The sequence below is a fragment of the Acinonyx jubatus genome, chromosome A1 (assembly GCF_027475565.1).
Source record: "Acinonyx jubatus isolate Ajub_Pintada_27869175 chromosome A1, VMU_Ajub_asm_v1.0, whole genome shotgun sequence".
Lineage (NCBI taxonomy): Eukaryota > Metazoa > Chordata > Mammalia > Carnivora > Felidae > Acinonyx > Acinonyx jubatus.
The window spans coordinates 25,825,127-25,852,471 of record NC_069380.1 but is presented as its reverse complement, the minus strand read 5'-3'; the positions used below and the strand labels follow the sequence as shown (position 1 = coordinate 25,852,471).

Genomic DNA, 27,345 nt, shown 5'->3' with positions numbered 1-27,345 from the left:
CCTTGACAAGATATAAGAGATACATCCAGGCTCCAGAGAACAACAAAAAAAGCAAGATTTTGAAAAGAGGTGTACAAGTGTAGAAGCATCTTAATATCACCAATGTTTGGGAGATGCATGAAATTTAGTACTAAATGATTCATTAAATGAATCAAATTAAATAATTATAATGGCTTAGAAGGCTCCTAGTAAAGCACCATTACTTGTGTAAGGACAAACCAAATTGAAGGCAAATTCAAACATTTAAAAATGCTCAGTGACTTCCAGTTTCCTTCCAACAAGTACAAGTTGTCACTTCCTGAGCATACAACAAGAAAAAAGCTACACTGAAAATTAACAAATTCTCTTATATCTATCAGAGATCTAAGGTCACAGGATCAACTACCAGCCCCAAAACTGAGGAACTAGGCAAAATACAGATATCAGCAGCTTGCCAGGAGAAACCACCACTGAAGCCAGCCGGGTAGAAAAACATAAAAGGAATTGACTAACTGCTAGAGACTGAGGGCCCATGAACTTGAGACATTAAACTTTTTCAGGAAATCAACTTTAAGGGGCCTGTTACATTTTCATGAGTTTTATCTCCAGAAGCCCCATCACTTTCTCAAGGTAAAGAACAGAAAAATCTCCTCTAGTTCTGGAAGCAGAAGGAAAAATAACCATTTTGAAGTACACCCAGAGCATATGGTTCTCCTTAACAAAGGGCTGCCCTCAAGGAAAATTATTTAACCAAAGCCTAACAAAATGGAGAAAGAGAAATACCCAAATCAGGCCCTTTCTACCCTTTGCGTCTCATAAGGGGAAAGGTAGGGGGACGCTTGTGAAGGTGAAAGCCCACAGGAGAGTCCACTAAAAGATTGAGACCATTGACAGGACCACAAAGAACTTCTTCTATCCCCACACCTTACCCACCAAATCAACAAGGAATTACAACGGAAAGAAAGCTCTGATTCTATTTATAAAGGAATCTCTATGCAATCAGAGTGGACCTAAAAAAGCACGCAAGAGGTAATTTCAGCCTGACATATACAGGTAGAGCAAACAGTAAACAGACTAACACCTAGTCAGATCAACATAAAACCTCACTATAGACCTATCTGCCTAAGTTCCTTTTCCAAAACATCATGTCCAGCATTTAACAAAAAATTACAAGACACCCTAAAAGATTAAAAACCAACAACCAAAAAAAAAAAAAAAAAAACCAAAACCACACAATATGAATATACAAAGCAAGCATCAGAACCAGGTTCAGATATGACAGATATGTTGGACTAATAGACCAACAATTTCATATAACCATTAACATGCTAAAAGCTTGAGTGGAAAAAGGAGATAACATGAAAAAATGAATGGGTCATGTAACTCTAAGAGAGAATCAAAAGGAAATGCTAGGACTCAAAAAGAAAGTCAGATATGGAGAATGAATTTTGTGGGCTCATAAGTGGACTGCACAAAGCCTAAGAATCCATGAGCTCAAAGATATGTCAACAGAAACCTCCTAACTGAAAAGGAGGGGGGAAAGGAAGATAATATACGAAAACTATGGGACAATTATAAAAGATGCAACATACGCACAATGGTTACACCAGGAGAAGAAGAGAGAAAGGAACTGAAGAAATATTTGAAAAAATAATGGCTGAGAACGTTCTAAAATTTATGAGACACTAGAACACAGATCAAGGAAGCTCAGAAAATATAAAACAGGATAAATCCCAAAATATCTACACTTAGGCATATCACAAACTGTAGAAAATCAAAGACAAAGGAAAAATCTTGAAAGAAACCAGAGGTAGGAGTAGGAGAGAAGAAATCTTACCTACAGAGGAATAGATCATACAAACAAGAAGAGGAAGTAAAGCAGAACATTTAAAGTGTTGAAAGGGGAAAAAAACCCTACCAATCTAGAATTCTGAATACAGCAAAACTATTCTTCAAAATTAAAGAAGAAAAAGCAACTTTTGTCACCAGTGGACCAGCCTTGAAAGAAATGCTAAAATAAGTTCTCCAGAGAAAAGAAAGATTATATAGGTCATGGGTCTACACAATTTTATTGTGGAAGAGCACCAGAGAAGTGATTATAAAAGGCAAAACAAAACCTTTTATTTTTAAAATTCTAAATTGATGTTAACACTGTTTGTTCAAGATGACAGCAACAATACTTTGGTTGATTATAGCTTATGGAAAAGTGAAACAAAGAACAGCAATGTTATAAGGGATAGGAGAGAAAAAGCAGGAATACTCTATTATACGATATCTGCACTACCCATGAAATGGTTATGTATTAGTTGAAGATAGATGATTGTAAATGTATACTGCAAACTCTGAGGCAACAACTAAAAAAAGTTTTAGAAGTATGCTAAGATGAGAGAAAATGGAATTAGTACTCAAGATCAGAAAAAATTAAAAAAGGGAGGAAACGCAAAATAAATTTTAAAAGAACAAAGGCAATGAAAAGTTACAAACAACATATTAATCCAACTATATCAAGAATTGCTTTACATGTAAGTGGCTGAAATATATCAGTTAAAAGACAGAGACTATCAAGTGGATAATAAAAAGAAGACCCAACTACATGTTGTCTATAAGAAATTCACCTTAAATATAAAGATACATGTAGATTAAAAGTGAAAGGATGAAGAAATTATACCATGACAACACTTGAAGCTACACTAGCTTCATTAATTTTAGAAAATGTAGACTTCAGAACAAGAAAAAGATCTCAGGGATAAAGAGGGTCATTACTTAATGAAAGGGTTAATTCTCCATGAAGACATAACAAGCCTTACTACACACTTGCCTAACAATAGAGCATCAAAAATATAGGAGACAAAAACTGACAGAACTGAGAAAATGATTAATCAATCCACTATTATACTTAAAGACTTCAACACTGCTCTATCAGTAATTGACAGATCCAGCAGATAGAAAATTTGTAAGGGCACAGTTGAACTGAAAAACACCAATCAACTGTATCTAAGTGATACCTAAAGAATACTTCATCCAACAACAACAAAATATGCCTCAAGCTCACGTGGAATTTTCACCATGATTAAGGGCCATAAAACACATCATACAAAATTTAAAAGAGTAGAAATCACAGTAAGTATGATCTCAAACCACAGTGGAATTAAACTAAAAGTCAGTAACAAATATTTACAGGTAGATAGAAATCCCAAAATACTTGGGAGATTAAACAACATACTTCTAAAAAACACAGTGGTGTAAAAAAGATTTCAAGAAGAATTTTTAAATATTTCAAACTACAAGAATATAACTTATCAAAACAGTGGGATAGCACAAAACAGTGCTTAGAAAGAAGAGCAATATAAACCTAAGGCAAGCAGAATACAAATTAGAGAAGAAATCAGTGAAACTGAAAATTAAAAAACACAAAACCAAAATCTGGCTATCTTACCAATAAAATTGATAAATCTCTGGCCAGGCTAACAAATAAAAGGAGACACAACTAATGTTACAAATGAAAGAGGGGCCATTACTGCCAGTCTCTTGGACATTAAAAAGATAATAAGGAATATTATGAATAGTTCTATCACCACAAATTTGAAAACTTAAATGAAATGGACCAATTCCTTAAGACACATCTACTGAAACTTACATAGGAAGAAATAAACTGAATAGGTTATCTGTATTTTAAAAAAACTAAGTAATTAATAACCTTCACAAACAGAAAGCACCAAGCCGATGGCTTCATTGGTGAATTCTACCAAATATTTAATGAAATGATACCAACTCTCTGCAATCTCTTTCAGAAAGTAGAAAGAGAAAGAACAATTCCTCATTCTATGAGGCAAATCTAGTATCGAAATCAGACAAAGGCATTACAAGAAAGGAAAATTACAGATCAATAGTTCTCATTAACATTGATACAAAAGTATTTAGCAAAACCCAAAGACGTGTATGACACAAAAGTAAATCCTAACGATGTATCAGTATCAGTTCATTAATTGCAACAAATGTGCCACACAAAAGTAAGGGGTTAATACGAAGGTAAACTATGGGAGGAAAAACGGGGTATATGGTTGGAAGTGGGGGTCTCTACTTTCTGGTCAACTGCTCTGTAAAACCAAAACTACTCTTTAAATACAATTTGAAAATGCATACTAAGTAAAAATATCCCTTTTATCTACTTTAAACACTGAGCTTCTATACGAAAAATGTTCCTGGGAATATGCATTCATTTTGGCAAAGATATTGGTAATCAATGGTGCAGAATTCTTTATATTTTGATAGATCTTTCAAATGCCATCTTTGTTGCTTACTGAGTATATGCCCTTGGGCAAGTTTTGAAACCTCTGGTATTATTTTTGTGTGTAAAATGAAAAACATTCCCTTTCTCACAGGTCACAGGTCAGCTGGATTAAATTAGGTAAATATACATAAAGCAGCTAGCCAAAGCTGCACACAGGAGGCATGTGTTTGTTCTTTTCTTTCTCCCTCGCCCTAAAATTCGAATTTAAGTAGGGTAATATACCCTATTTCAACCCTGAAACATTCTATGTCTTCCAGGAGCTCAATTTTAAAATTGGGGGGTAAAAGGCTAAATATTTAATTGGTAACTTAAAATGCTGTTACGCTACAATAACACTGCTGTAGTAGAGTATTCGCACTATGTTTCAAGAGGCAACATAAGACTATGCCTTCATTAGAATTTAGGCCACATTCTCAGATTTCCAAGACTGCTACTTCACCATCTTCTCTGCTATTTGGGATCTATCCCTAACCTTTCCACTGAAGAACTGCTTTTTGTTTCTAATTTTAATGATGTTACTAAACACCAGTTGATTTTCTTCTCATGGTCAGTCATGTGTCAACAGTTTAGCTCCAACAGGCCTGGTTACCCTTAAATTATCAAGAACCACCTGAAAAGTAACATTTCACATTATACAAGTCATTTAAAATGGTCATTCTAGTTCATCTGAGTCAGAACTAAGCAAGCAAATACAAAATGGAAGACTGTACTTTTTAAACTATGATTTCTTAAAGTTTTAGCCATTACGATAATATTTTTTCTTTCCCGCTGAACTGCACACATTTGCCTGTACCTAAAGACTACTAGCCTAATTTTTAGACACCAAGTATTCTGCATATCACCATAGAACGTTTTTGTGCAAGAGAACCTCAACATGCATAAGATTAAGCACCTTACTGGACAGATATAGAAGGATAAACAAAGTGGCCATGAGTATTCTATAGCCAGTCTGAGCACATCTGTACTGTGTTGGCTCAGTGTCACACATTAAGAAAAACAATGATAAACTGAAGCATGTTCATGGAAGATCTACAAAACCTTCAAGGATTTCACAACTATTTTACATGAATAAGAACAAGAAAATGGAGGTGCTTAAATCTATTTACAAACAAAAACAAACAAAAAAATGGGCTTGAAATTAATGGGGATGTAACAGCCATCTTAAAATACCTGAAGGCTGTCATGTTTGAAGGAAATCAGACTTGCACTATGTTGTCCAGAACTAGGATCAACATGAGAAGGCAGCAGAATACAGATCTCTGAGCTTGCAGTCAAGAGATCGGAGTCCTACAATTGTTTATCAATTGTGTGATGTTAGAAATATAGGAGATATTTCTGGGTATACGCTACTTTGTATGTAAAATGAGGGTGCTAAAATAGATTACCGTCTATGGTAATTTTCAAATAAAATATGCCAAGGAAGCAAATCTTGGATCCACTTCTTATCATTAAAGCATCCTGAATAGGAAATCAGCTACCTCATGAAGTAGTGAGTTCTATCACTAGTTCATATCAACATTATCATTTGCTCTACATATAAAGGTGAAAGTGGAACAGACAGCAAACTATTGTCCACAAACTAGTGTTCTTATAATAAGAATTTTAAAGGATAGGGTGAAAGATTATTGTGGTTTCTATGTTACCATCTATTGAATAAATTATACTATTATTTCTAGGGAAGAACACCTAAATCATTTTTTCAGGTCATTTGTATTGAACATTTCATTTTCCTTTGATTCTAGATACACTAAATACTATATGCTAACACTTTACTCTGAACCTACTTATTATTCCTCAGAGAATAGTAGCCTAACTTTCTTCTCTAAATGATTTTATATACTAGCCCTTCAATATTATTTTTTAGTCCTTATAGAACAAATTCCCCTAAGTTACAGTATAAATGAATGTTTATAAGACTCAAATTAATTTCTCAAACCAAGTAAAAATTATTCAGTACAACAGTTATTCTAAGTTCTAGATATCATTTAATAAAAATGGGCAAAATGAAGCCAGGCAACAATCTCATGGAATATGTACTCAACTTTCCATACAAAGTATATTTTAATAGCACTCAAAGCTTAAGAAATGGTAAATCAAAACTGGATGATAAACACTAAGAGACCACAAGTAAAAGATAGCTTAAAATATAGGAGGCTAAGTACACCAAAGGTACAATGTCTATAGATGTATCTAAATGCACTCCAAAGTCATATAAAAACAATCTGTGGCTTATCCTTTTTTTTCTGGGAGAAGTTTATTTAAAAAATTATTTTCCTAATTCTACACCTGTCTGAAAATCCAAGGATATCTGTTGTAGTTTACTTCCCCATCAGACATCACATTGAACACATTCTTTGAACATTTTTCTACCTATACCATACCTTACCTCTTGAGTAGAGATCCCTTTGATCATAATTCCTGAAAACTCCGATGTATACTTTGAAGTTCCCTAACATTTTTACTGCGGTAATCTAATTACCTTGGATGATATTTAGTGTTAAAAAATTTTAGAGCATCTTTGTGCTTATTTCCGAAAACAAAAATCTTTCACATTTTAAGACTAAATTAATATGTAATCTTTTTAATGGGAAATAAAAATACCTGAATAAAAAGAAAACAAGAAATTACATGGGACATCTAACCAATGGACATTTTACTCAATTGTTTCAATATAGCAAAATAAGATCTGAGCTTGTATTTACAATAAACTGCAAGGTCAGTACTTTGCCAGTCACACTGCTTATGTGACGTTTACTTTTTTTAAACAAAAGCTATTTTTTAAAGTCTCCTCACTAATGAACAAACATCAAAATTTTACACTACAGTTAATCCAATCAATGATGGTGAAACAAGCCTATGTTCTCAACCTTGAAGATACAAAGATAAACCATGTTTAACATTCTGTAATATTTTTATTTTGAAGACCATGTAGGGAAGCATCCATGTAGTAAGAATTTAAAGTATTTAAAACTCCCATTTCACCATTACTTTTATAGTATGTTTGAAGTTTCTGGTACAGGCTTTTTATTTAAAACTCCACAACCCACTCTTTATACACATATAGTTATGGCTGATAATTTTTTTGTATTCAAGTAAAAAATATAGCCTTCCATTGTTTTAATGGCTTTAATTCTAAAAACAAAACTTTATCCACAGAATCTTAACTCTTTTCACTCCCTTTTCCAAACTTACCAGACTAATAAAGCCAAGAATTTTTAGTTTCCTCCTACCCCACAAACACAGTAACTATTCTAAATCATAATTTCCTTTTTCTTTATTTTTTCAGAGTATAATTTCTTTGGGGAGCCAAACTCTTTCATTTTAATCCACAAGTTGTCATTAATTCAACTTTTATTTCTTGCCTAGGACACCATCACAATGTTCATTTTTAATTTTTAGAGTCCACTTCTTATGTAAGTTTTCTTCAAATCAAAAGGGAAAAACCCTCTTGCTTCTAGCAGACTCTGCATAGAAAAGGTAAATTGTTCCAGTGGCTTCAAATAAGTTTATGTAAGCTATAAAGAATCCCAAAAACCAAGCTTTACCCTTTTCCATGTTGTCTTGATAAGGTTAAAAGCAAGAGACTCTTAAATAAGGTTTCTCCTTCTACAATTATTTGTTCAAACAGAACATTAAAACATTTTTCTTTCTCCTGTTAACAGCTCTTGTGAATTGGATAGTTCTCCAATCAGCCATTATTTCCAAATGTTCTTTTCCTGGGTTGAGAATTTGTCTTTTATATGCTATTTTGTAAGGGATTATATTTTGATCAATCTCACTTCAAAAAACTTGACCATATTATTCCTGATATTTACAATATTCACTCGAGAGTTTTAATGGTTCGTAAAATGGACACACAAAAACGGTATCTTAAAAAAAAAAAAATCCAATTCTGAAAACAAAGATGAAGCTTATCAGGAAAATGAGAAAAAAGACTAAATAGATCACCTATTTCATACATTTGGGACTGGATGACCCAATGAAGAATCATTTTAATTTAATAGTTTTTAAAAATTTTTTTTTCCAAAAAGGTTAACATACACAGGAAGAGGATATATATTCAGAAATACTTAGAGGAAGACACATAAAATTAAAATACACTTAAAAATACTGTTGTAGTTTTCATTTTCTACTCCTGAAACAAAAATAAGCCATTTATCAGTAAGTGCATTTTTTTCATGGAGAAAATATTTATTAGTTTTCAAATGATCACATAGTACAAATATTACACAATTAGTCATTCTAGGAAAAAAATTAGCTTATACTAATAATCATAAAATAAACACTGAAAAATATAGGATTGCATAGTGACACGAAATATTGAAAAATCTGAAAGGAAAATGTATCAAAATAAAAGTTTAAATAAACAAATCAGTTCACATTAATATACAAAAAGTTTCACTTTTAAATAGCTTTTAGTGGCATGAGGTGAATTAAATGCACTTACATTTCTTTTGCACACTTTAAGGAACAGAGCTAAAATTTAATCAAAGCATGAGGTTAAGAGATTAAATCACTTTTCATCTTTAAAACTGAAACAAAAGGCTAATCGCACAGGCCATAAACTGGTTGGTACTGTGGTTCCAAGAGTTCAACTAACTTAATTTCCAAGCAAATTTCACTTTCAGTTTCCCTCAGTTCTTTCTAAAATGTTGGGTAGTTATTTTTTAATTTATAGGTGTCTGTGAAGACTCTTATCCAAATTTAACAAAACAAATCAAGCATACAAAGCTATAATCGTTTATGGGAATTCAGAGCTCCCTACGGAAATTTTAGTTCAAACTGATCTTTTAAACCTTTAAGTACTATACAAAAATTCGTAACTAATGGGGGGGAAAAAAAGGTCTCATAGAAAGAGAGGCGACACGCCAGGTATAACTTAGCAAATGTGGCTCCTAAGACCTTCAAGATCATTTTAGATGCTTCCATATTAATAACTCGAGGATTCTTATTCCTAAACTTTATACCAAATAAAACAAACTGGCAGCATCAGGTAGCTTTTAAAAACTTCTTTAATAGCTTTTGACTGATCAGTTAATAGATGCCAAAGAGAAAAACAGAAACATTTTGATAACTACTTCCGTTTGGATCAAATGTTTTGCAACACTTATTCACATGTGGAGACTTATGCCCATACTACTAACTGCCTGTGCTCTCTACATGCGTCTTTGTTTCAGTATCATTCAAACTTTAGAATGCCTTCAATGCAGAACAATACCTCAAATTTAACAGGTATTTACTACTTTAGAAGACCGAACAAGCTACTTTGATCTCAAAAGATGTCTCCTCTACTTCTATAATGGAATCTTTGTTGACTTGACAAATAAGAAGGCTCAAGAGCAGAAAAAGATAAGCTAAAAGAGTGTATCCTAATAATAAAAGCAATTTGGAAATAGTTAAGAAGTTCACCTTTTTATTTACTAGTTCCTTTCAGTGCCAGGCAACAAAAAATAATTTTGTAAGTTTTCTGGATCTCCTATACTACTAAAAACAAAAAATTTGCCTGCTTCATTAAGGTGATTTTCAATCCCACAAATCTTTCAAGTGAAACAGAGAGCTGCTTTTAAAAGAAAGGAGTCTCTCATACTTTCTCTATTTCAGTCTTCTGAATAGAAAGGAATATTTGCATGGCCATGTAAAACTCCAATCTGAAAAAATTATTTCATTATTTGAGCCTTTCCGTTTCCAGACCAAGAGTACACGAGAGTAAATCTTAAAGTTTATAAATGACAAGATCAGGTGGCTCTCTCATCCTTGTGTCTTCTAGATATATTGCGTGGCTCCGTTCACCACTGCCTTCCAAACTGCAGGTGCTGCATGTGTGACAGATATCATCCATGAAGGCTCTGCTAGAGGAGTTCCTTTTGCTGAAGAAGTATGATGTTTACCAGTTGAAAGAAATCTGGGCAATTAGAGAACAAATAAACCGGTCTCCCATTATCAAGATACCTGGAGTCACAGAAGGAATCCACCAAGGAAAAATGAAAACTTGCCAAAGACACCAAAGTCATGTTCTACCCATTGTAGATGATAAGAACTTCCTGGAATCAAATCCTACCCTTGGCATCAAAGAAACTAAGAGAAAACCATCTTAATGCCATGGGAAACATCTAGGACAAGGCTCTTTTGCCACAAATAACATTATTCCTAGGGACTGGAAAACTACTTATGAGTATGTATTTAACATAGCTTTCAGGGATAATATATCCTGAAACTTATATTCATTCACATTTATCTCATTAAAGAATGAAGCCTCAATTTGACAGTAAAACCATAATGGTACTATCATTGTATCTTCTAAAAGATCTAATTAATATGAAGTCCTAAAGTTTGAGGTAGGAAAAAGACCAAAAAGTTCTCTCTAACAGGGTAGGATAACACCTGGACATCAGACTTGTGCAAATTAGGAGAGCTCAGATGTCCAGCTTGCCCAAAGATGAAATACAAAAACTTCTTTTTTACCTTCCGGTAATAAAAGAGCACTTAGAAGTCCACCAATACCATTAAACATTAAAATGGGCAAATATTCCTTTTAAAAATTCCTGTGGACTTAACACAGGCAGTCACCAAATCTAGTGCCCCAAATCATCCACTGCTTTAATTATCTGGAGAGAAAATTAAATAAATTTTAGGCCTCTTTTCTGAATGGGCACTAGTTAGCATTCTCAAGAAAAAACAAACAGATTGCAGCCCCACTTGGTTCTTACATGAACCCAAGGAGTACACCAATAGAATTAAATGGGCAATGGACGGACACTCCAATCTATAAATAAACCCAAGTAAATAATGGAAAGCACCCACTTGTTTATTATCCTTTCCCACTCTCTCCAGAAGCTGGATATTCTGCCTCCAAGGGTTCAGTGGAGAAAGTGGACCCCTGACGTCAAAAGCTCTCCGTGGTCTTGGCTGTATCTGTGGTTCTAGGATCACTCCTTGCACCTCTGGTAGGAGAGAAGCACTGAAATAGAGAGCTGAATATAGATTTAAGAAAAAATTCTTATTAAGAAATTACATTCTCTGGTCATTTGAGTTTGCAATGACTTATCCTCAGGATAAAAAGGAGCTACCTTTGAGCTACCTTTGGGCACACTTTCTTCAGTGCCTTCTTAATTTGAATCTTTGAAATCTGTCACCACAAATGATTAATTCTTCAGTAACCTATTAAGAAGGGACCTATCTTGGTGTAATCCATAACACACTCTGTGACAAACCACCCAACTTCAAGTGGAAGACCAAATCAAAAAATGATAAATTATGACTAGAACAAGAGCACAGCAGCACAGTTGTCTTAAAGGGACAGGGAAAGGAACTCAACCTCAGCTATATCAAAGGAGGAGTCCCAGTTAATTCTTCTGTCAAAGAGAAGAAGATGGATTGAAAAGGAGAAACAGAATAATCAAGCATATTAACAGGAACACGACTAAACTTTGGGAATTGTCTAAGAAGCTGAATTTGTTGTTTTTAAGTCTTCAGTAATTTAAAGACTTAAACTACAGTCCCACATTATGGCAATACAAAGCTAAACCTAAATTTTATCAAGCTAGGACCACCATCACTGAAAAAGAGTTTTTCTTCAAGCACTCATATTTAAAAGTGGGAGGGCAGAATACTGTACATAGGTAATACAATCTAAAAATCTTTTTTAAATGTATGATCATTTGGTTTTGGGTCAAGAAGGACCAGGAAATAAATCATTAATAGCTACAATGCAGAAATTAAAGCAGTAAGATATACTCAAATAGTAGATGATGACAAAGATACTGGAAAATAGTTTGCTTTATTATAGGAATAAGGTAAATAAGAGAAGGAAGTTCAAAGCACATAGCATCTGATCAAGGAAAAGCTGAAAGGAGAGTAAGATAGGCAGATATGTATTTAAAGTTATAGGGACTGCAGGATAAATTTTAACAGTGGAAAACAGATCAATTATACTTTGTGGTACAGAGTGATATATCCCTATTAAATTTCAGATCTTCTTCTAACTAGAAAGGTGCTGCACATTCCTGTTGTATTGAACATAATCACACTATCCTATTTCATGGACATGTTATATTTGGGGATAAATTAAGAAAAAAACTGCTAATCAAGTAATTTTCTTTCTCATGCCACCTGGTTATCACAAGGGTTCCTTACCTGTTAGTGGAACGAGGACTGTGCTCTCTTGTTCTCTATCAATCAACCAACAAAGGTTATAGTCTCAGCACTAAGAAGGTAGCAACCAACCAAAGTTAGTGTTTTAATGCCTTCACTTCCTCCTGGCTCTGCCAGCCAGTTTGGAAATATACCAACACAGCTGAAAAGGAATCGTTATTCCATTACCTAACAACATTTAGACTCAATTTTTTTTAAAAGCCTGAAGAAGAAAGAACAAGCTAACCCTTCTGCTTTAGGAATATATTCAATTCTGTACGAGTGAGAAATGAAAACAGTTTGGACTAAGAAAAGAAAATCTATGATTTAACCATCAAATCTGTGATTTCCAAAATGTAAAGAAGTGAAAAAAGAAATCTAGTAGAAGTCAACGGGGTGAAACTTCCATCTAGCAAGAGGTAGCAAATAAATAAGTACGAAAGTACTTTACAAGCCTATGTGGCAGCTATTTTCTTATTTTAAGTTTCCAATAGATTTTAAATCCTCAGGTCTTTTATTTTTAAAGACTATATACTTTTTGACCAGTAGCTTACAACAGTATTTTACAGTATAATCACATTGAGGAGGTATATGAGGGACGATGATAGGAAGGAAGTACAAATTAGAAAAAGATCTGAATACTAAATATCTCAAGAATGGCACTCTAGGTATTTTCAGGAGTCCAAAAAAACAAAAACAAAAAAAAACAAAAACAAAAAAACAAAAAAACAAACAAACAAAAAAAAAAAAACCCCACTATAATCCCAAAAAGATTAACAAGGTATTCCACAGTTGGAGTTCTTAAGGTATGACTTTTTAACAGATGAGAAAGGTTTAGAATTAATACATCAGAGCCATCTCATTTATGTATTCATTGTACCTACTGTAGTCCCTCTGAGACAGAGACAGACACACACACACAGACACACACTAGCAGTACCTACAAAACCCCAAGGTTTTGCTTTCCAAGTTTCCATTTACCCTGTTCAACCATGATCCGGAAGTAGATTATCCTCTTTCTGACACCACGTCGTCAGGAGGTCAATAGCAGCCTAGTGCTACGTCACAAGGCATAGGTCATTCACTTCACTTCATCTCATCTCTAAGCATTTTATCATCTCACATCATCACAAGAGAAAGAAGAGTGAATACAGTAAAATAAGATCTTTTGAAAGTGAGACAGACCACATTCACATAATTTTTATTAGGGTACACTGTTATAATTATCCTAATTCATTATTAGGTTATTGTTGTTAATCTCTTACTGTGTCTAATTTACAAATTAAACTTTATCATAGGTATGTTATGGTACAGGAAAAAACACAGTATATACAGAGTTTGGTACGATATGTGTTTTCAGATATCCACTGGGAGTCTTAGCACATAACCCATATAGGTAAGGAGAGACTACTGTATACTGTGCAATCAGGTGCTACAAAAATCTTTTTTACATTATGAAAAAAATCACCCTCTAGTCTTTTCCAGTCAATTTCCTTAACAAATCATTCTTTTTCATGTCTAATATTTCAATACAAACTAATAAGATTAAAGATTTCCAAATTAATGAGATCTAAGTAAACCTTAACTATTTTATGATATAGTTTAAAAAAATAAATTCAGAAACTATAAAAAAAATATGATTTTCAAAATTTTCCAGTTTTCCTTTATTTCTTGAATACTACTCAATAGTAACAATACTTCTGATTGAAAATACAGGTTAAAAGGGAGCATTCCATTTTGGAACAAAAGATACTAACTGCTAAATTTTTTTTTAAGTTACAGGCTCACTTAACTTTGAAAATGAAAAACAACTCCCAGGAAATCATACCTTGCTCAGATTAACAGTGGGCTAAGTTTACAATTTCCCCTTCAATAGGAGCTCTAAACCACTGATTTACTTACCACACCCCCACAGAATTTATAAATTAAAAATACAAACATATTTAAAAAACCAAATGCCCTTAGGATAGGTTATAGGGCTGGAGAAGTAGATACACTCATAAATAACTTCTCCCAAGTGAGATTATTTTCAAGATATAACTTCTTGATTTTGCTTAAAGTAACAAAACTTATGGATTCAACATACTCATACTCAACATACTCATACTCTGAATACAGATTTCCCTAAATAGAAATTATTTGAATCCTTGAGGAGAGCTGATATCTCTCCTGCTTCAGAAGTTAATTATTTATGATGATTGTGGATTTGATCATGTATCACTTATAAAGAAAAATGTAAAGGCACTTACAAAATGAGATCATTATTCAAACAAGAAAGAACAACCTTTGCAAGACTACCATTGATAAAGGCTCTTAAGAATGACACAGTAGGACCTTACCTAATTCTAGTTTAATAAACAGCATTCTTCTATGTAATGTTTAAAGAGATGAAAACAATAAGCACTCCACTGGAGAACCTGTATTTCAACCACTAGAGAATAAATTCTAAAACAAAGCTAACAAAATCACCTGTGCTAAAATGTCACAAAGGAACTCAAACGGATGTTAGGAGGTCTATCAATCCACTAGTACTTCAATAAAATCATTTTAACATTATCCCTAAGTATTTAAATTTTTAAAGATTTTTACTGAAAATCCAGGTATATTCAAATCAGAAACAATAAACCTAAGTATTTCGTATATAAACACCACTGAGAAATTTTCCCAAAATATGCAAACTAGACTATTTGCAATACTTGTTCTCAATACTAAATTACTAAATGAGCATTTATTGCTTATTAGTTTTAAGCATTTCTAATACCGAAGAAAGAGAAAAGGCTAAGCCTAATCATTTTTAAGCAGTGAAATGCAAGGTAATGTGTTTCTACAAAGACTATTTCTATTCCTTTGTATTACAACTGACTGAAATTGAACTTGCTAATTTACAGGTTTATAGATTATTTATAAAACAAAACGTTCTACATTAAACTGGACGCATGATGTAACATATTCTTATTTTTTTAATCACTAATCATTCTTACTGGTCCTAAGACACGTCTATTAAAAAAAAAAATAATCATCATCATCTCACAAACCCCTTCAAGTGCCCAGAACAGTCCTAGCTGGCATTAAGAAAATAAAAGAACATCCTTAACAGAAACCATGAGAGTCTATCTCCAGACCCTAGAAGAGTGCTTGGCACAGTTAATTCAGTAAATATTATACAAATGAAGTCTACTGATCAAGAAACAAACAAAAAAATTTTGTCAAGTGGCTGATGTCTAAAGTAGACACTAAAAAGTTCAACTTTATAATCCTATGGAAAATAAAAGTATTACTTTCATGTACGTCTTTGGGGGCCATCAGCTTCTAGGATTAATTTTTCAATATGGTCAGCAGAAAACAAACATATCCTAGGATGATACAAATTTTAGCTAAACTTTAACACCCGTTATAGATTTTCTAATCTTCTTTTCCAGATTTAAAATCAGTAAGAAAAGAAACCAGATATTGCCAGAACATCCAATTTAAAAATTTCAGTTTGAGAAAGTGAAATCTTGCCAAAAAGCAAGCAAACAAACAAACAAAAACCAGCTACCTTAGAATTAGTCACAGTATTGTAATGACTCTGGAAGGAAAGATTACTTCTAAGCTACAATCTTATATTTATTGTCAAGTAGGTCACACCTCAAAAACGCCAAAATAAGGAAGAAAGCCTGAAACTTTAAGGAATGCATACCAATATGAGGATATACACTTATCATGGAAAGCAATTTCCTAAAAGAAAGTTGTAATGAGAATGATGAACCCTAACTACTAGAATGTTTCAAGAACTACCAAATTCCAAGATTTACCACTATATTTTCTCTTTGTCCTTTTGGAAAAGATGCTATCCAAAAATGTTATTGGGATTCAAGTTACTCCACTAGGTTTAAACATCAAGTATTTGTCAAAAGATAAACAAGAAAGAGACAAGCAATGGGTCTTCACGTTCCACTGATTAAGGTAGAAGATGAAATAAAACAGATAAAGAAACTTCGCACAATACATTTTTTAAAGTAGTTAATCCACTATAGAATAAAAGATAAAACACAATCATAAAAAATATATATCGACTATAAAAAAGGCAACTCAGGATCAAGAAGACCAAACATTTACATTTGCTACTGCCTCTTTTGAATGAAAAAAGGCTTCCAGATTTGACAAAAAAAAAAAGAAAGTCAATTTTAAGAAAACACTCTAAATTACTCTTGCAAATTCTTTTCATAATTAATGCAGCCCATTACTTTTACCTCTTTTTCACCTGTTTATTTTGCTATATGAAATATTTGGCTTTGTTCTTACAACGGCCAGCATATCCTGAAGTACATGTAAGATACTGGGAGGAGAAAAAAAAAAAAAAAAGGATCGTCTTTTGATCACATTTTTTTATTCCAAGATCTTGTGTTGTGCTACTTCCCTAAAGACTGCATTCAGACATAGATGAATATAAAAGACTACAGAAAGAAAAAGTTATGTTTTATGAATTATGCTGCCGTTACGTTAATTCTTTTGTGACACTTATCCACCTATGACAAGAAATATATTATCAACAACAAAAAGATATTAAAGAATTAAATTCAATAGGTTCTTTTTTTTTTTTTTCAACACTTATTTTTTATTTTTGGGACAGAGAGAGACAGAGCATGAACGGGGGAGGGGCAGAGAGAGAGGGAGACACAGAATCGGAAACAGGCTCCAGGCTCCGAGCCATCAGCCCAGAGCCTGACGCGGGGCTCGAACTCCCGGACCGCGAGATCTTGACCTGGCTGAAGTCGGACGCTTAACCGACTGCGCCACCCAGGCGCCCCTCAATTCAATAGGTTCTGATCAAGTAAGATTCATTAATGGATGCTAAAACTAATGGGTGAATATATGATGCGAAGCAAGGCATTTACAGTGTCTCAAAATATCTCCCCACAAAAAACCTTGCTATTTACAAAGGGGAAAAAGAGTAATTTTTAAAAGTATAGAAACTTGGCAAACACCTCCTTAACCAAATGATCAAGATAACGTCACCAGTAAGGGAACAATCAATATCACATTTCTCCTGATACAATGCACTGATAAGGACATACTATCATTTCTGTGGTATTCTTGCCAAAAATGCATTATCCCAATCTGATCACAAGAAAACATCAGACACACAAATTGAGGGACATTCTAACTAGCTACTCTTAAAAAGTGTCAAAGTCAAGAAAGGCAAAAAGACAGAATGAAGAAGCATCTCAGATTGAAGGAGACTAAGGAGACATGACAATTAAGTACAATAGTATGAGATCCTAGATTAGATGCTGGACCAGAAAAAGGTCATTTAGTGAGTGGACAATGGTCAAAATTCAAATAAAGTTTACAGACTGGTTAGTATTAATATTAATTTCTGATTTGTTCTATGGTTATATAAAATATGACCATTAGGGAAAAGTGGGTGAAATATATGAGAACTCTATGAAGTAATTTACAACGTTTTAGTAAGTCTAAAGTGTGCACGGCCTGATGCAGGGCTCAAACTCACGAAATGCGAGATCATGACCTAAGCTGAAATCAAGTCTGAAGTTTAACCAACTGAGCCACCCAGGAGCCCCTAAAGCTATTTTAAAATAAAGTTAAAAATAAAAAATGAGATAGTCTGGGGGTACCTGGGTGGCTCAGTCAGTTAAGTGCCTGACTTCAGCTCAGGTCATGATCTCGTGGTTCACGAGTTCAAGCCCCGCACAGGGCTGGGTGCTGACAGCTCACAGCCTGGAGCCTTCTTCGGATTCTGTCTCCCTCTCTCTCTGCCCTCCCCTGCTCGTGCTCGCTCTCTCTCTCTCTCTCACAAAATAAACATTAAAAAAAATGAGAAAGTCTGAATAAGGTACCATATTTGACACACCTATGAAATGTCCACTAAGAAATATAAGTCTACATTTTTTAATTTGAAAAGCTTACACTAATCTTTATTTAAAAGTTATCCTCATGGAAATAACAGCATTGTCATATTCTATACTAGTACCAGAAAATTAATCACATGGTGATAGTCTTAAGTTTTTTAATATCTTTGGTAAATAGTTCTCTATACAGAGAACTGATTCAGAAGAAAGTATATAAGAGATCAAAAGACAAAATCTTCCCACCTACAAACAGAAAAACTAAATTATGTTTATGTCAAGCAACTAGCGTAGAAATTAACTTTAGACTACAGCAAACATACGATAGAAAAGATGGATAAAAAAACAAAAGCACTTCCAATTAAATTATTATATATGAACTTACACTGCTGCATTATAAAAATAGAAGGAATAAAAATTCTCATTTTTTCTTTAAAAATGTCCATAGGAAACAAAGCTTAGTGTCATGTGTCCCTCTCGCATTTTTTTTTTTACTTAAAAATAATGACACTCCCAAATAATTTTTTTTTTTTTAATTAAAATCACTTAAGTAATCTCTATACCCAAGGTAGGGCTCAAACACACAACCCAAGATCAAGAGTTACAGGCTATTCCACCTGAGCCAGCCAGGAGCCCCCCAAATAATTTACTCTACTTTCAATTATAAAATCAGTTACAAATATTCATGATCATCTGGTACCTAGGTAGCTCAGTCAGTTAAACTTCAACTCTTGATTTTGGCTCAGGTTCCTGAGTCCAGAACCCCACTGGATTGTGCTCTCTGCCCCTCCCCCTTGCTCACATGCGTGTGTGTGCTCACTCTCTCACTCTCCCTTTCAAAAATAAACTCAAAATTTTTATTTTCTTTTTTAACATTTATTGAGCCTCATATATAGCAAGTAATATATTATGCATTATATATATACTGCCTTATTCAATCCTCTAACTCTGACATACACAATATTAAAATAATCTCAATTTTATTGATAAGAAAAACTAAGGCACAAATTAGTGAAGTAACTCACCTAAGATCATACACCTAGTAAGCAATAGAGAAATTCAAAACCACTTTGTCTCCAGGATCCTGAGTTTTAACTAATTTTATACTTTTCCAAGTCATGTTATTTTCATTAACATAAATATTTTCTTTATAAATACTTAGTATATGACCAACAGCTAAAATAAACATTCTGGGGGCACCTGGGTGGCTCAGTCTTGATTTTCACTCAGGTCATGATGGCAAGCGTTTGTGAGTTCAAGCCCCAATTTGGGTTCCACGCTGCCAGTGCGGAGCCTGCTTGGGATTCTCTCTCTGCCCCCAACCTCCTCCCCCTTCTCAAAATAAATAAATAAATAAACTTAACAAAACCTCTCCAAAGGCTTTCCATTGTCCTCAGAATAAAATATTCATATGTTAAATAAATATACATACATTCTGTTTTATTTTTTTTTAATTTTTTTTTTAACATTTATTTTTGAGACAGAGAGAGACAGAGCATGAACAGGGGGAGGGCCAGAGAGAGAGGGAGACACAGAATCCGAAGCAGGCTCCAGGCTCTGAGCTGTCAGCACAGAGCCTGATGCGGGGCCCGAACTCACGGACCGTGAGATCGTGACCTGAGCGAAGTCGGACGCTCAACCGACTGAGCCACCCAGGCGCCCCTACATACATTCTGTTTTAAGTAGAATTCTGAAATTCTTTCCTTCAATTTCATTTAAACATAGATCAGTTGATAGTTATTTGCTTCGTCATTTCTATCAACCTATGAAAGTTTGACAAGGCAATAAAGCTTAGAAAGTGAAGCAAAACTCACTATATGCAAAATAATCTGGAAACACGTTTCTATTGAGCTTGAAAAACCTAAATCTAAAAGTATATTGGAATGGTAATCAGAAATCTCTCTTACCTCTTAAGTGTCTACAAAGAAGCAAGATGCCAAAAGTTTTATTTATTTGAATTTCTAGAATTGCACATCCATTGACTTGCCTAACAATATATGCAATACTCTTAAATGCATAAGAATTTCATGAAGAGTTTAATGAGTTCAATTATCTTAATGTAATTTAAACATATCTACAACTTAAGTCATCATTTCTGTCATGAGCAGGATTAAAATAATAATCTGGCAAAAAAATTAGACTTTATTCTCTGACAGCTCAATTCTACTACCCAGAGAACAATCTTTGATTTATTACAGAGTAAACAATACTCTGAATGGATGTTATAGTTGTCCTAAATTGCAACATTTTTAAAAAATTATTTGCAGAGAGCTTGCAATGTACCTACTGAAATTCTTCTATATTTAAGATGGGATCAAAAGTCACCTGCCTCCTCCATCTCAATTGAAGTCTAATAAAAATCAATATAATATAATCATATAAATGTAAACATGATATTAGAAGCAATATAACTTTATATAATAAGAACAGGGTGCTTTCCAATTCTTTAAGTTTTTTAAAAGACAAAACAGATATCTAATTACAAATAATGCCTTCAAACTACTCTATTCTATTATATATAATTGATGCAGCCTCAATGTCCAGACAAATTATATACCAGTGACAAAAAAAAAAAAAAAAAGTCATAATATCAATAATCATTCATGAGTTTTAGAGAGAGGGTATCTGTTCCACTGGAAATTAAGAACGCATGTATTGATCAACTAATCAGGTAGTTCATTTCCTAACAGTAATGAGAATATACACCAGTAAAATGAGAAATGCCCGACCTGATATGCCATTCTATATTTAAGTACTGGAAAAATACTTTAATCCTGGTATTTTACTGACCATTCAACACTTTCATATCTGATTCCACTTTCCAAACATTTGGGGTATAAGATTTTATTGTCACAATCTATGTCTTGAAAGGGAAAATATTTCCAAAAATAGTAAAATGTACAAAGGGAAAAGAATTATCACCACCATCAAGTTAATAACTTAAGAATATGATTTGATATAATTTAAGAAATACAATTTGATATAAGGCATACAGGAAGTTTAGTTAGCATTATATGGGCTATCAATAAAATTTTGTAAAAGCCACAACAGATCTTGGATTAAGCCCTTGAAAGTGCCAATGCTACTCAAGTTCTCAATACAGCATGTGAGACAACTTCACTTATGGATGTACCTTCATTAAGAAATGAAATTCATGGGGGTTCCTGGGTGGCTCAGTCAGTTAAGTCTCCAACTCTTGGTCTCAGCTCAGATCATGATCTCAAGGTTCCTGAGTTCAAACTCTGCATTGGGTCCTGTGCTAACAGCAGGGAGCCTGCTTGAGATTCCCTCTCTCTCCCTTTCTCTACCCCTTCCCCAGTCATGTGCTCTCTCTCAAAAATAAACTTAAAAAAAAAAAAAAAAAAAAGAAATGAAATTCATCTATATTCTTTCACATATTTTAACAAGTCACTCTTCAAATTTTATTGAGTATAGTACTTGAAAGTAGAAAAAAATCTCTTTACAGTCCTCCTTCAGATCTTCTGAAACTGTCAAAAGCAGCTAGTAGTTTTAAAAATTCTTTCTGCAGTGTTACAGTGGTCTACTTTCAAAGACATTCCCAAAAGAACCAAAAATTCCTTCCTTAATCAACCAATGTATCGTCAGAAACATCTCCAATAATCATTCTTTTCACCCATTTAATAAATCTTTTAGTCCCCAAAAGACTTCAATTTTTCTCCTCAGAATGGGACATCCCTTTTGATACTCTCAATCCATTTCTCAAATAGGTGCAACATAGGAAATGGATGAATGAGAGATGATAACATTTAGTTGGCTCCTACACTTTGTTAGCAACATCAAGCTTAACTCTAAAACAGAAGACACACAATGTTAGTAAAATGTTCTACATTAATGGTAATCAAAGCATAGAACAAACTGATCAGCCTCCCTATCTCTGAATGTTTACAGAGTTAACATGGTAATACTTTCTATCCTATTTACAGATTTCCCCCAAGAATATACTAACTCATGTGAAATCTATTCCTAAGGTCTGCAAACCATTTATAATGATGGGGCCAATTAAATGAGGCTGCAAATATGTCAGTGCTGTAGTTCTCAAAATATGTTCTGAAACTTCTGCCAGATGGTTCACTTGGTATATATACTCACATGACAACAATTTTACTTTTATTTCTAATATAAATCAAATACTTATGAAAAATAGGGTGATATAGCAGAAAAGGAACAGTTAGGGGTAGTTGTAGAGATGGGATCCAGTTGGAGTCTGCCACCATTACTTAACTATATGACGCAGAACATTTTTTTGTATATAAATTGAAGGGGATTAACATTTCCCAAAGTATGTTACAAGGATCACAAGTTCTACAGGACATTAATAAATGTCAGATGATCAAAAAGGTTGCTAAGGCTGGTAGTCAATAAATCGTCTCTCTTCTGTAGAATTTCTTGGTCTTTAATACATTAAAATGCAATGTCAACCTCCAAGATACATATAACAAAAAGCATTCCCCAAAATTCCTGGGTTCTAAGAACTGTGTTTTTGTTTTCGGGGGGGGGGGGGGGGTTGGCTTAAAGAACTGGTATTCCAAAAACACTAGTTTTGAAACTTTTATACTAGATTTAAAAATCCAGTTCAATGAATCTTTGAAACCTAAAAACCAGGTACTGAACTCATTATCTTATTAAAAGCAAACATTAATTCCATTCATTCTAAGGAGACAGTCTTCAGTCCCATATGGGATTGAGTAGGGAACGGATGGTATTCAAGGCACTATGCCCATCTAAAATAATCTTTACAATGAAAAAGTTTAAGAATCACTTGATTAGGGTAATAGTTCTAGTTTGGAAATATTAACAAACTGCTACAAGACACTATAGTCCTTGCAAGTAACCCCCACCCCCATAAAGAAAGAAAGGAAGATGTGCTTTGTAACAACTTTGTTTCTGTAAATTCAAGAATTTCAAAGCACTTCTCAAATAGTTAGATACGATATAGTCCCAGCAGTCTAGGATTCAGAAGACTTAATCCCTGGTGCCTCTATTATAAGTAATAAATTCCCTTTTCTCATATGCATCTAGAATGCTAATACCAGATATATACCATTCTTAGGAGGATTGAGAGTAGTCACTGTTTTCCTGTAGGAATTATTTCTCTTACAGAGACCTAGGGGAGAAAGGCTATACCAAAAATGTCACAAAGGTGCAGAATCACTGGTTGAGAAGGCTATGGTATGTAGAAAGACTGAATATGTAAGCAAGCTTTTAATTTTAATTTACAGTGCTTATGAAAGGAATCATTCTTATTTGCACAGTAATAAAAGCAGCTACCATTTACAAAAACTACTAAGAACTGAGCTAGGTATGCATTACAGCCTTGATCTCCTTTAATCCTCCCAACAACAGTTCAAGGGTAGCTATTACCCCCACTTCACAGGTAAGAAACTTGGGGCTTACATTTATATTTACAAAGGCCATACAATGAAGAGGTAGCATAAACAAGATTAGACATCAGATCTGATGCCAAAGCTAATGCTCATTAACTCTACCTCATTGTGCTCTGTGCTTTGTTAATCCGTAGCCTAAATTAATCAATTTATTTGAATTAAAAAGCTGTCATGCACACCATATACAGAAACTAAGCATATATAACTCAATTTGAATAATTCAGAAGATATACCAAGATCTTATGATGCTTTTTCAGAGTACTAGACAAAACTCTTGAAGACCAAAACCATGCTTTTTCTTTTTATCCTTAGTACTTTTGTTCTGTGCTAGCATACATAACAAGCATTCAAATATTTCTTAAGTAAATGAATCATCACAATACCAGGAAAGATTAGTACTATAAAAAGCCTCACAGGCTAACAGACAACTGCTTAAACTAGCTTGGGTGTTTTTCTAAAATATTTTATATAGCTAGATTTACAGATGTAGGCAACAAAATTCTCTATTAAATTATCAATTATCACCAGATCCTCCTCTTTCCCTTCCATCCTTTTTAAAGGTCTTCTATACCTTTCTATTTCTGTTTCTTCTCCCCTATTCACATGTTGAGTCTCTAACTCAGACCACTAAATGGCATTTACAGCATTCAGGTCACATATTTATAACCTCAAATACAGCACAATTTGGGTTTTGTTAGGCCAACGTGTCTACTTGTTAAAAGCTTTTGTTTTTGCATATTGGATTCATTTCTTAATAAGCAAATTTAATAAGCAACTGGTAGATCCTCATGAGCTAATAAAAATGTGAGTACAGCTAGAAAAGGAACTAAATTTTTAAATACAAGAAAAAACCCAAAGTGGATTTCCATTTCATAAAAGGCAATCCCACTTTTAAAACATTCTCCCTTCAAGGTGATTGCCTACATGGATTGGGGAGAATGGCAAATTAGGCTTTCAAAGTGTATCAATGAATAAAATGCCTAGAAATGCAATCAACTTGTACATGATGTGAAAGTCATATTAGTGGGAAGTGAAATTATGGAAAAAATGAATAAGATTTATATTACTATTAAATAAATTATTATATCCGTTAAGATCTTTACTGTTAACTATAATTTTTTAAAAATTCCAATTGCTTCTTTCTATAGTTCCAATGTTTATAAATCAGGAAAAATATGATGAAAATGAAGGAAAGCAGTTCTACGGTAAAAACTTTAAAAAAATTTTTTTAACGTTTGTTTATTTCTGAAAGAGAGACAGACAAAGCGTGAGCAGGGGAGGGGCAGCGAGAGAGGGAGACACAGAATTCAAAGTGGGCTCCAGGCTCTGTGCTATCAGCAGAGCCTGACACAGGGCTTGAACTCACAAACCGTGAGATCATGACCCGAGCTGAAGTTGGACGCTTAACTGACTGAGCCACGCAGGCATCCCTTTATTGTAAAAGCTTTAAATTAAAAACTTTAAATTAAAAGAACACCTAATGCAATTATCTCATAAAAAAAATAATAAGCTCTAAGATAATAAGCAAAAAGCCAAAGTAAGTCCTGTTTTTCAACTTAATATAAAAGCATTCACATATTTCAAAACATTTTCTTGTTCCAATAATAAGCACAAGATGTGAATATAAGCTATCACCATTCAAAATTAAAGATCTGAGTCATAAAATGTACCATTATAATTCAACTAATTAAAGTGAGTTTTATACTTTAAAAATTATCTTAATGTAATTGGATCATGTTAAGCATTAAAAATATATATCCTAAGTATCAACAGCTTATAGTAAAAGCTCACTAAATGAGACCAATGCAAGGCTACTAATCTACTTACTGAAAGGTTCATGTCATTAAACTATCCGTATACTTAGTCGTAAAAATTGGATTCCAATTAAATTAATTTTCCAAATTTAAAGTTTATTCTTGCAAAATTTTGGAAAATTTAATCATTTGGATTAGAAAATGTTTTCAAAATTAAGAGAGTTAATTAGGAGAAAATAAGATTAAAAGAAAGCAATAACTAAATTAAGATTGAAAGGATCATCATTAGGAACATCAGTCACTGTACAACTCTATAATGAAGTCTATGGGGCCAAATGTCTCCATCCTCATAGACTAAGGACCACTTTTTATCGTTGTCAGCTATCACCTCTTGCTGCATATCAGTGGGCCAGGGCAATCTCCAGAATGGTTAAGAGTACAAGCTTTGGAATCAAATCACCTAATGGAATACTTGCTCCATCATTTAGTAGTTATGCAACCAAGTTACTTAACTTGATAATATTTTACTTAAATAATACATCAGCCAATAATACAGTAAAAGAAAAAGAAATTTTAGAATCATCTGTCATACAATCCTTAAGACCCCTGCAAATTTACCATCAATCTTATATAAATTTACCAAAAAAAAAGAGCTAAAGAGGCTGACAATTCAATTATTATGTTCCTTCAGTAAGCATTAAACATACTTGTTCCTAAAAGGATTGGGGTTCAGTATCATGGTTAATTATCATGGGATTCAAGAATGAAGACAGGAAACATTAAGCTATCTAATTTGCACTTATCTCCTCATTCTGGGTCCACCCTTCCTTCCTAGGAAAACAGGTAAAGCTAATAATAAAATACAACCAGTTGTACAAACTTACAAATTCTGCTGTCATTTCACAGAATAACTAGTAAATAATGTTTGGTAGATCCCCAATTTAGCCGAAGAACAGTTTAGGAGTCAGATCCTTTATTCCAAGATTCTACAACATGGAGGAGCATCAACGAACAGAAGACATGGCTCCAAGCTGAACTCTGAAAGGGAAGTTAAGACAAACTACAGTGATAAAGTCTAAAAAGAGGAAGAAAAGGAAAAACTCAGACATTTGACGGCTTATCAGCACCTGAACAGTGGACAGCACTGCCAAAACCAGTATTTTCTCAATTCACCTCACCACCTTGCACCCAAAGCAGTACACCTGAACAAAATCCAGCAAAAAAGGTAACTTATAAAGCAGGATTTTTTCTAAAATAAATTTGCTAATAATATCACTTTCATTGCCTATCACCTTTAAGAAGTAATTTTTAAAGCATGAGTATTTCCTGAACAGAAAGAGAATCCTTGTCATTGCTGAAAATACCACAACACTGCCTAAAAAACACAACCAAGAAAATAAATTTCATATTAAGCATAAACAAAAACTTCCTTATGATGTAAATGGGTTGTTACCTAATTCATAATCCTACTTTCAACTGGTGAACATTCAATACTATATGTTTCTTTGGGGTATTCTTAAATTTCTAACTCCTACTTTGCTATCAGGCTATAAGCTGCTACTTTCCGAATGTCACCTTACCTGCCTTAGAATCCCATTTCTTTTCTTTCCCCTTCCTCCCTCATCCGCTTTAAGATGATAAAGCTAGCAAACAGTAAGACTTTAATAAAAAAATAGTATAAAAAAGGACCAAATCTGCTATACAAAAATAGCCCACCCCTCCTGGGAGATGGGGCACCTACATTGCTTTATTTTTTGACAGCAATTTCAACCAATTTGGAAGTCTTTAGTCCAAAGGATTAAGTTACCAGTGTTCAACCTCTGGATTAGTGAGTGGACTGTTACCATGTGTGGACTGGGTCCTTACCTCCTTAGCGCTTCTAATGAGGCCAAGGTCACTGATTCAAACCATTATCTCAGATTGCAACTACAAAGACA

The 27,345-nt window shown here is 33.7% G+C and overlaps 1 protein-coding gene across 6 annotated transcripts in view; it reads right to left on the bottom strand.

Moving 5' to 3' along the window:
* TSC22D1 (TSC22 domain family member 1) overlaps nt 1-27,345 on the bottom strand; it is a 131,794-nt gene that overhangs the window by 87,811 nt on the left and 16,638 nt on the right. The window contains exons 2-3 of one of the 6 annotated variants that reach the window (XR_003422132.2): nt 11,072-11,241; nt 9,662-10,219 (exon numbers count right to left, since the gene is read on the bottom strand). The exons of 1 other annotated variant lie outside the window; for it this stretch is intronic. Coding sequence is in view for 3 of the 5 variants with exons in the window: in XM_027064881.2 (XP_026920682.2) it covers nt 10,868-11,228 (361 nt within the window). In the remaining 2 variants the exon portion in view is untranslated. Of the gene's footprint in view, nt 1-9,661; nt 11,242-27,345 lie in introns of those variants that run through there. 4 more of the 6 variants (XR_003422131.2, XM_027064880.2, XM_027064879.2 and 1 more) reach the window with 4 other exon arrangements.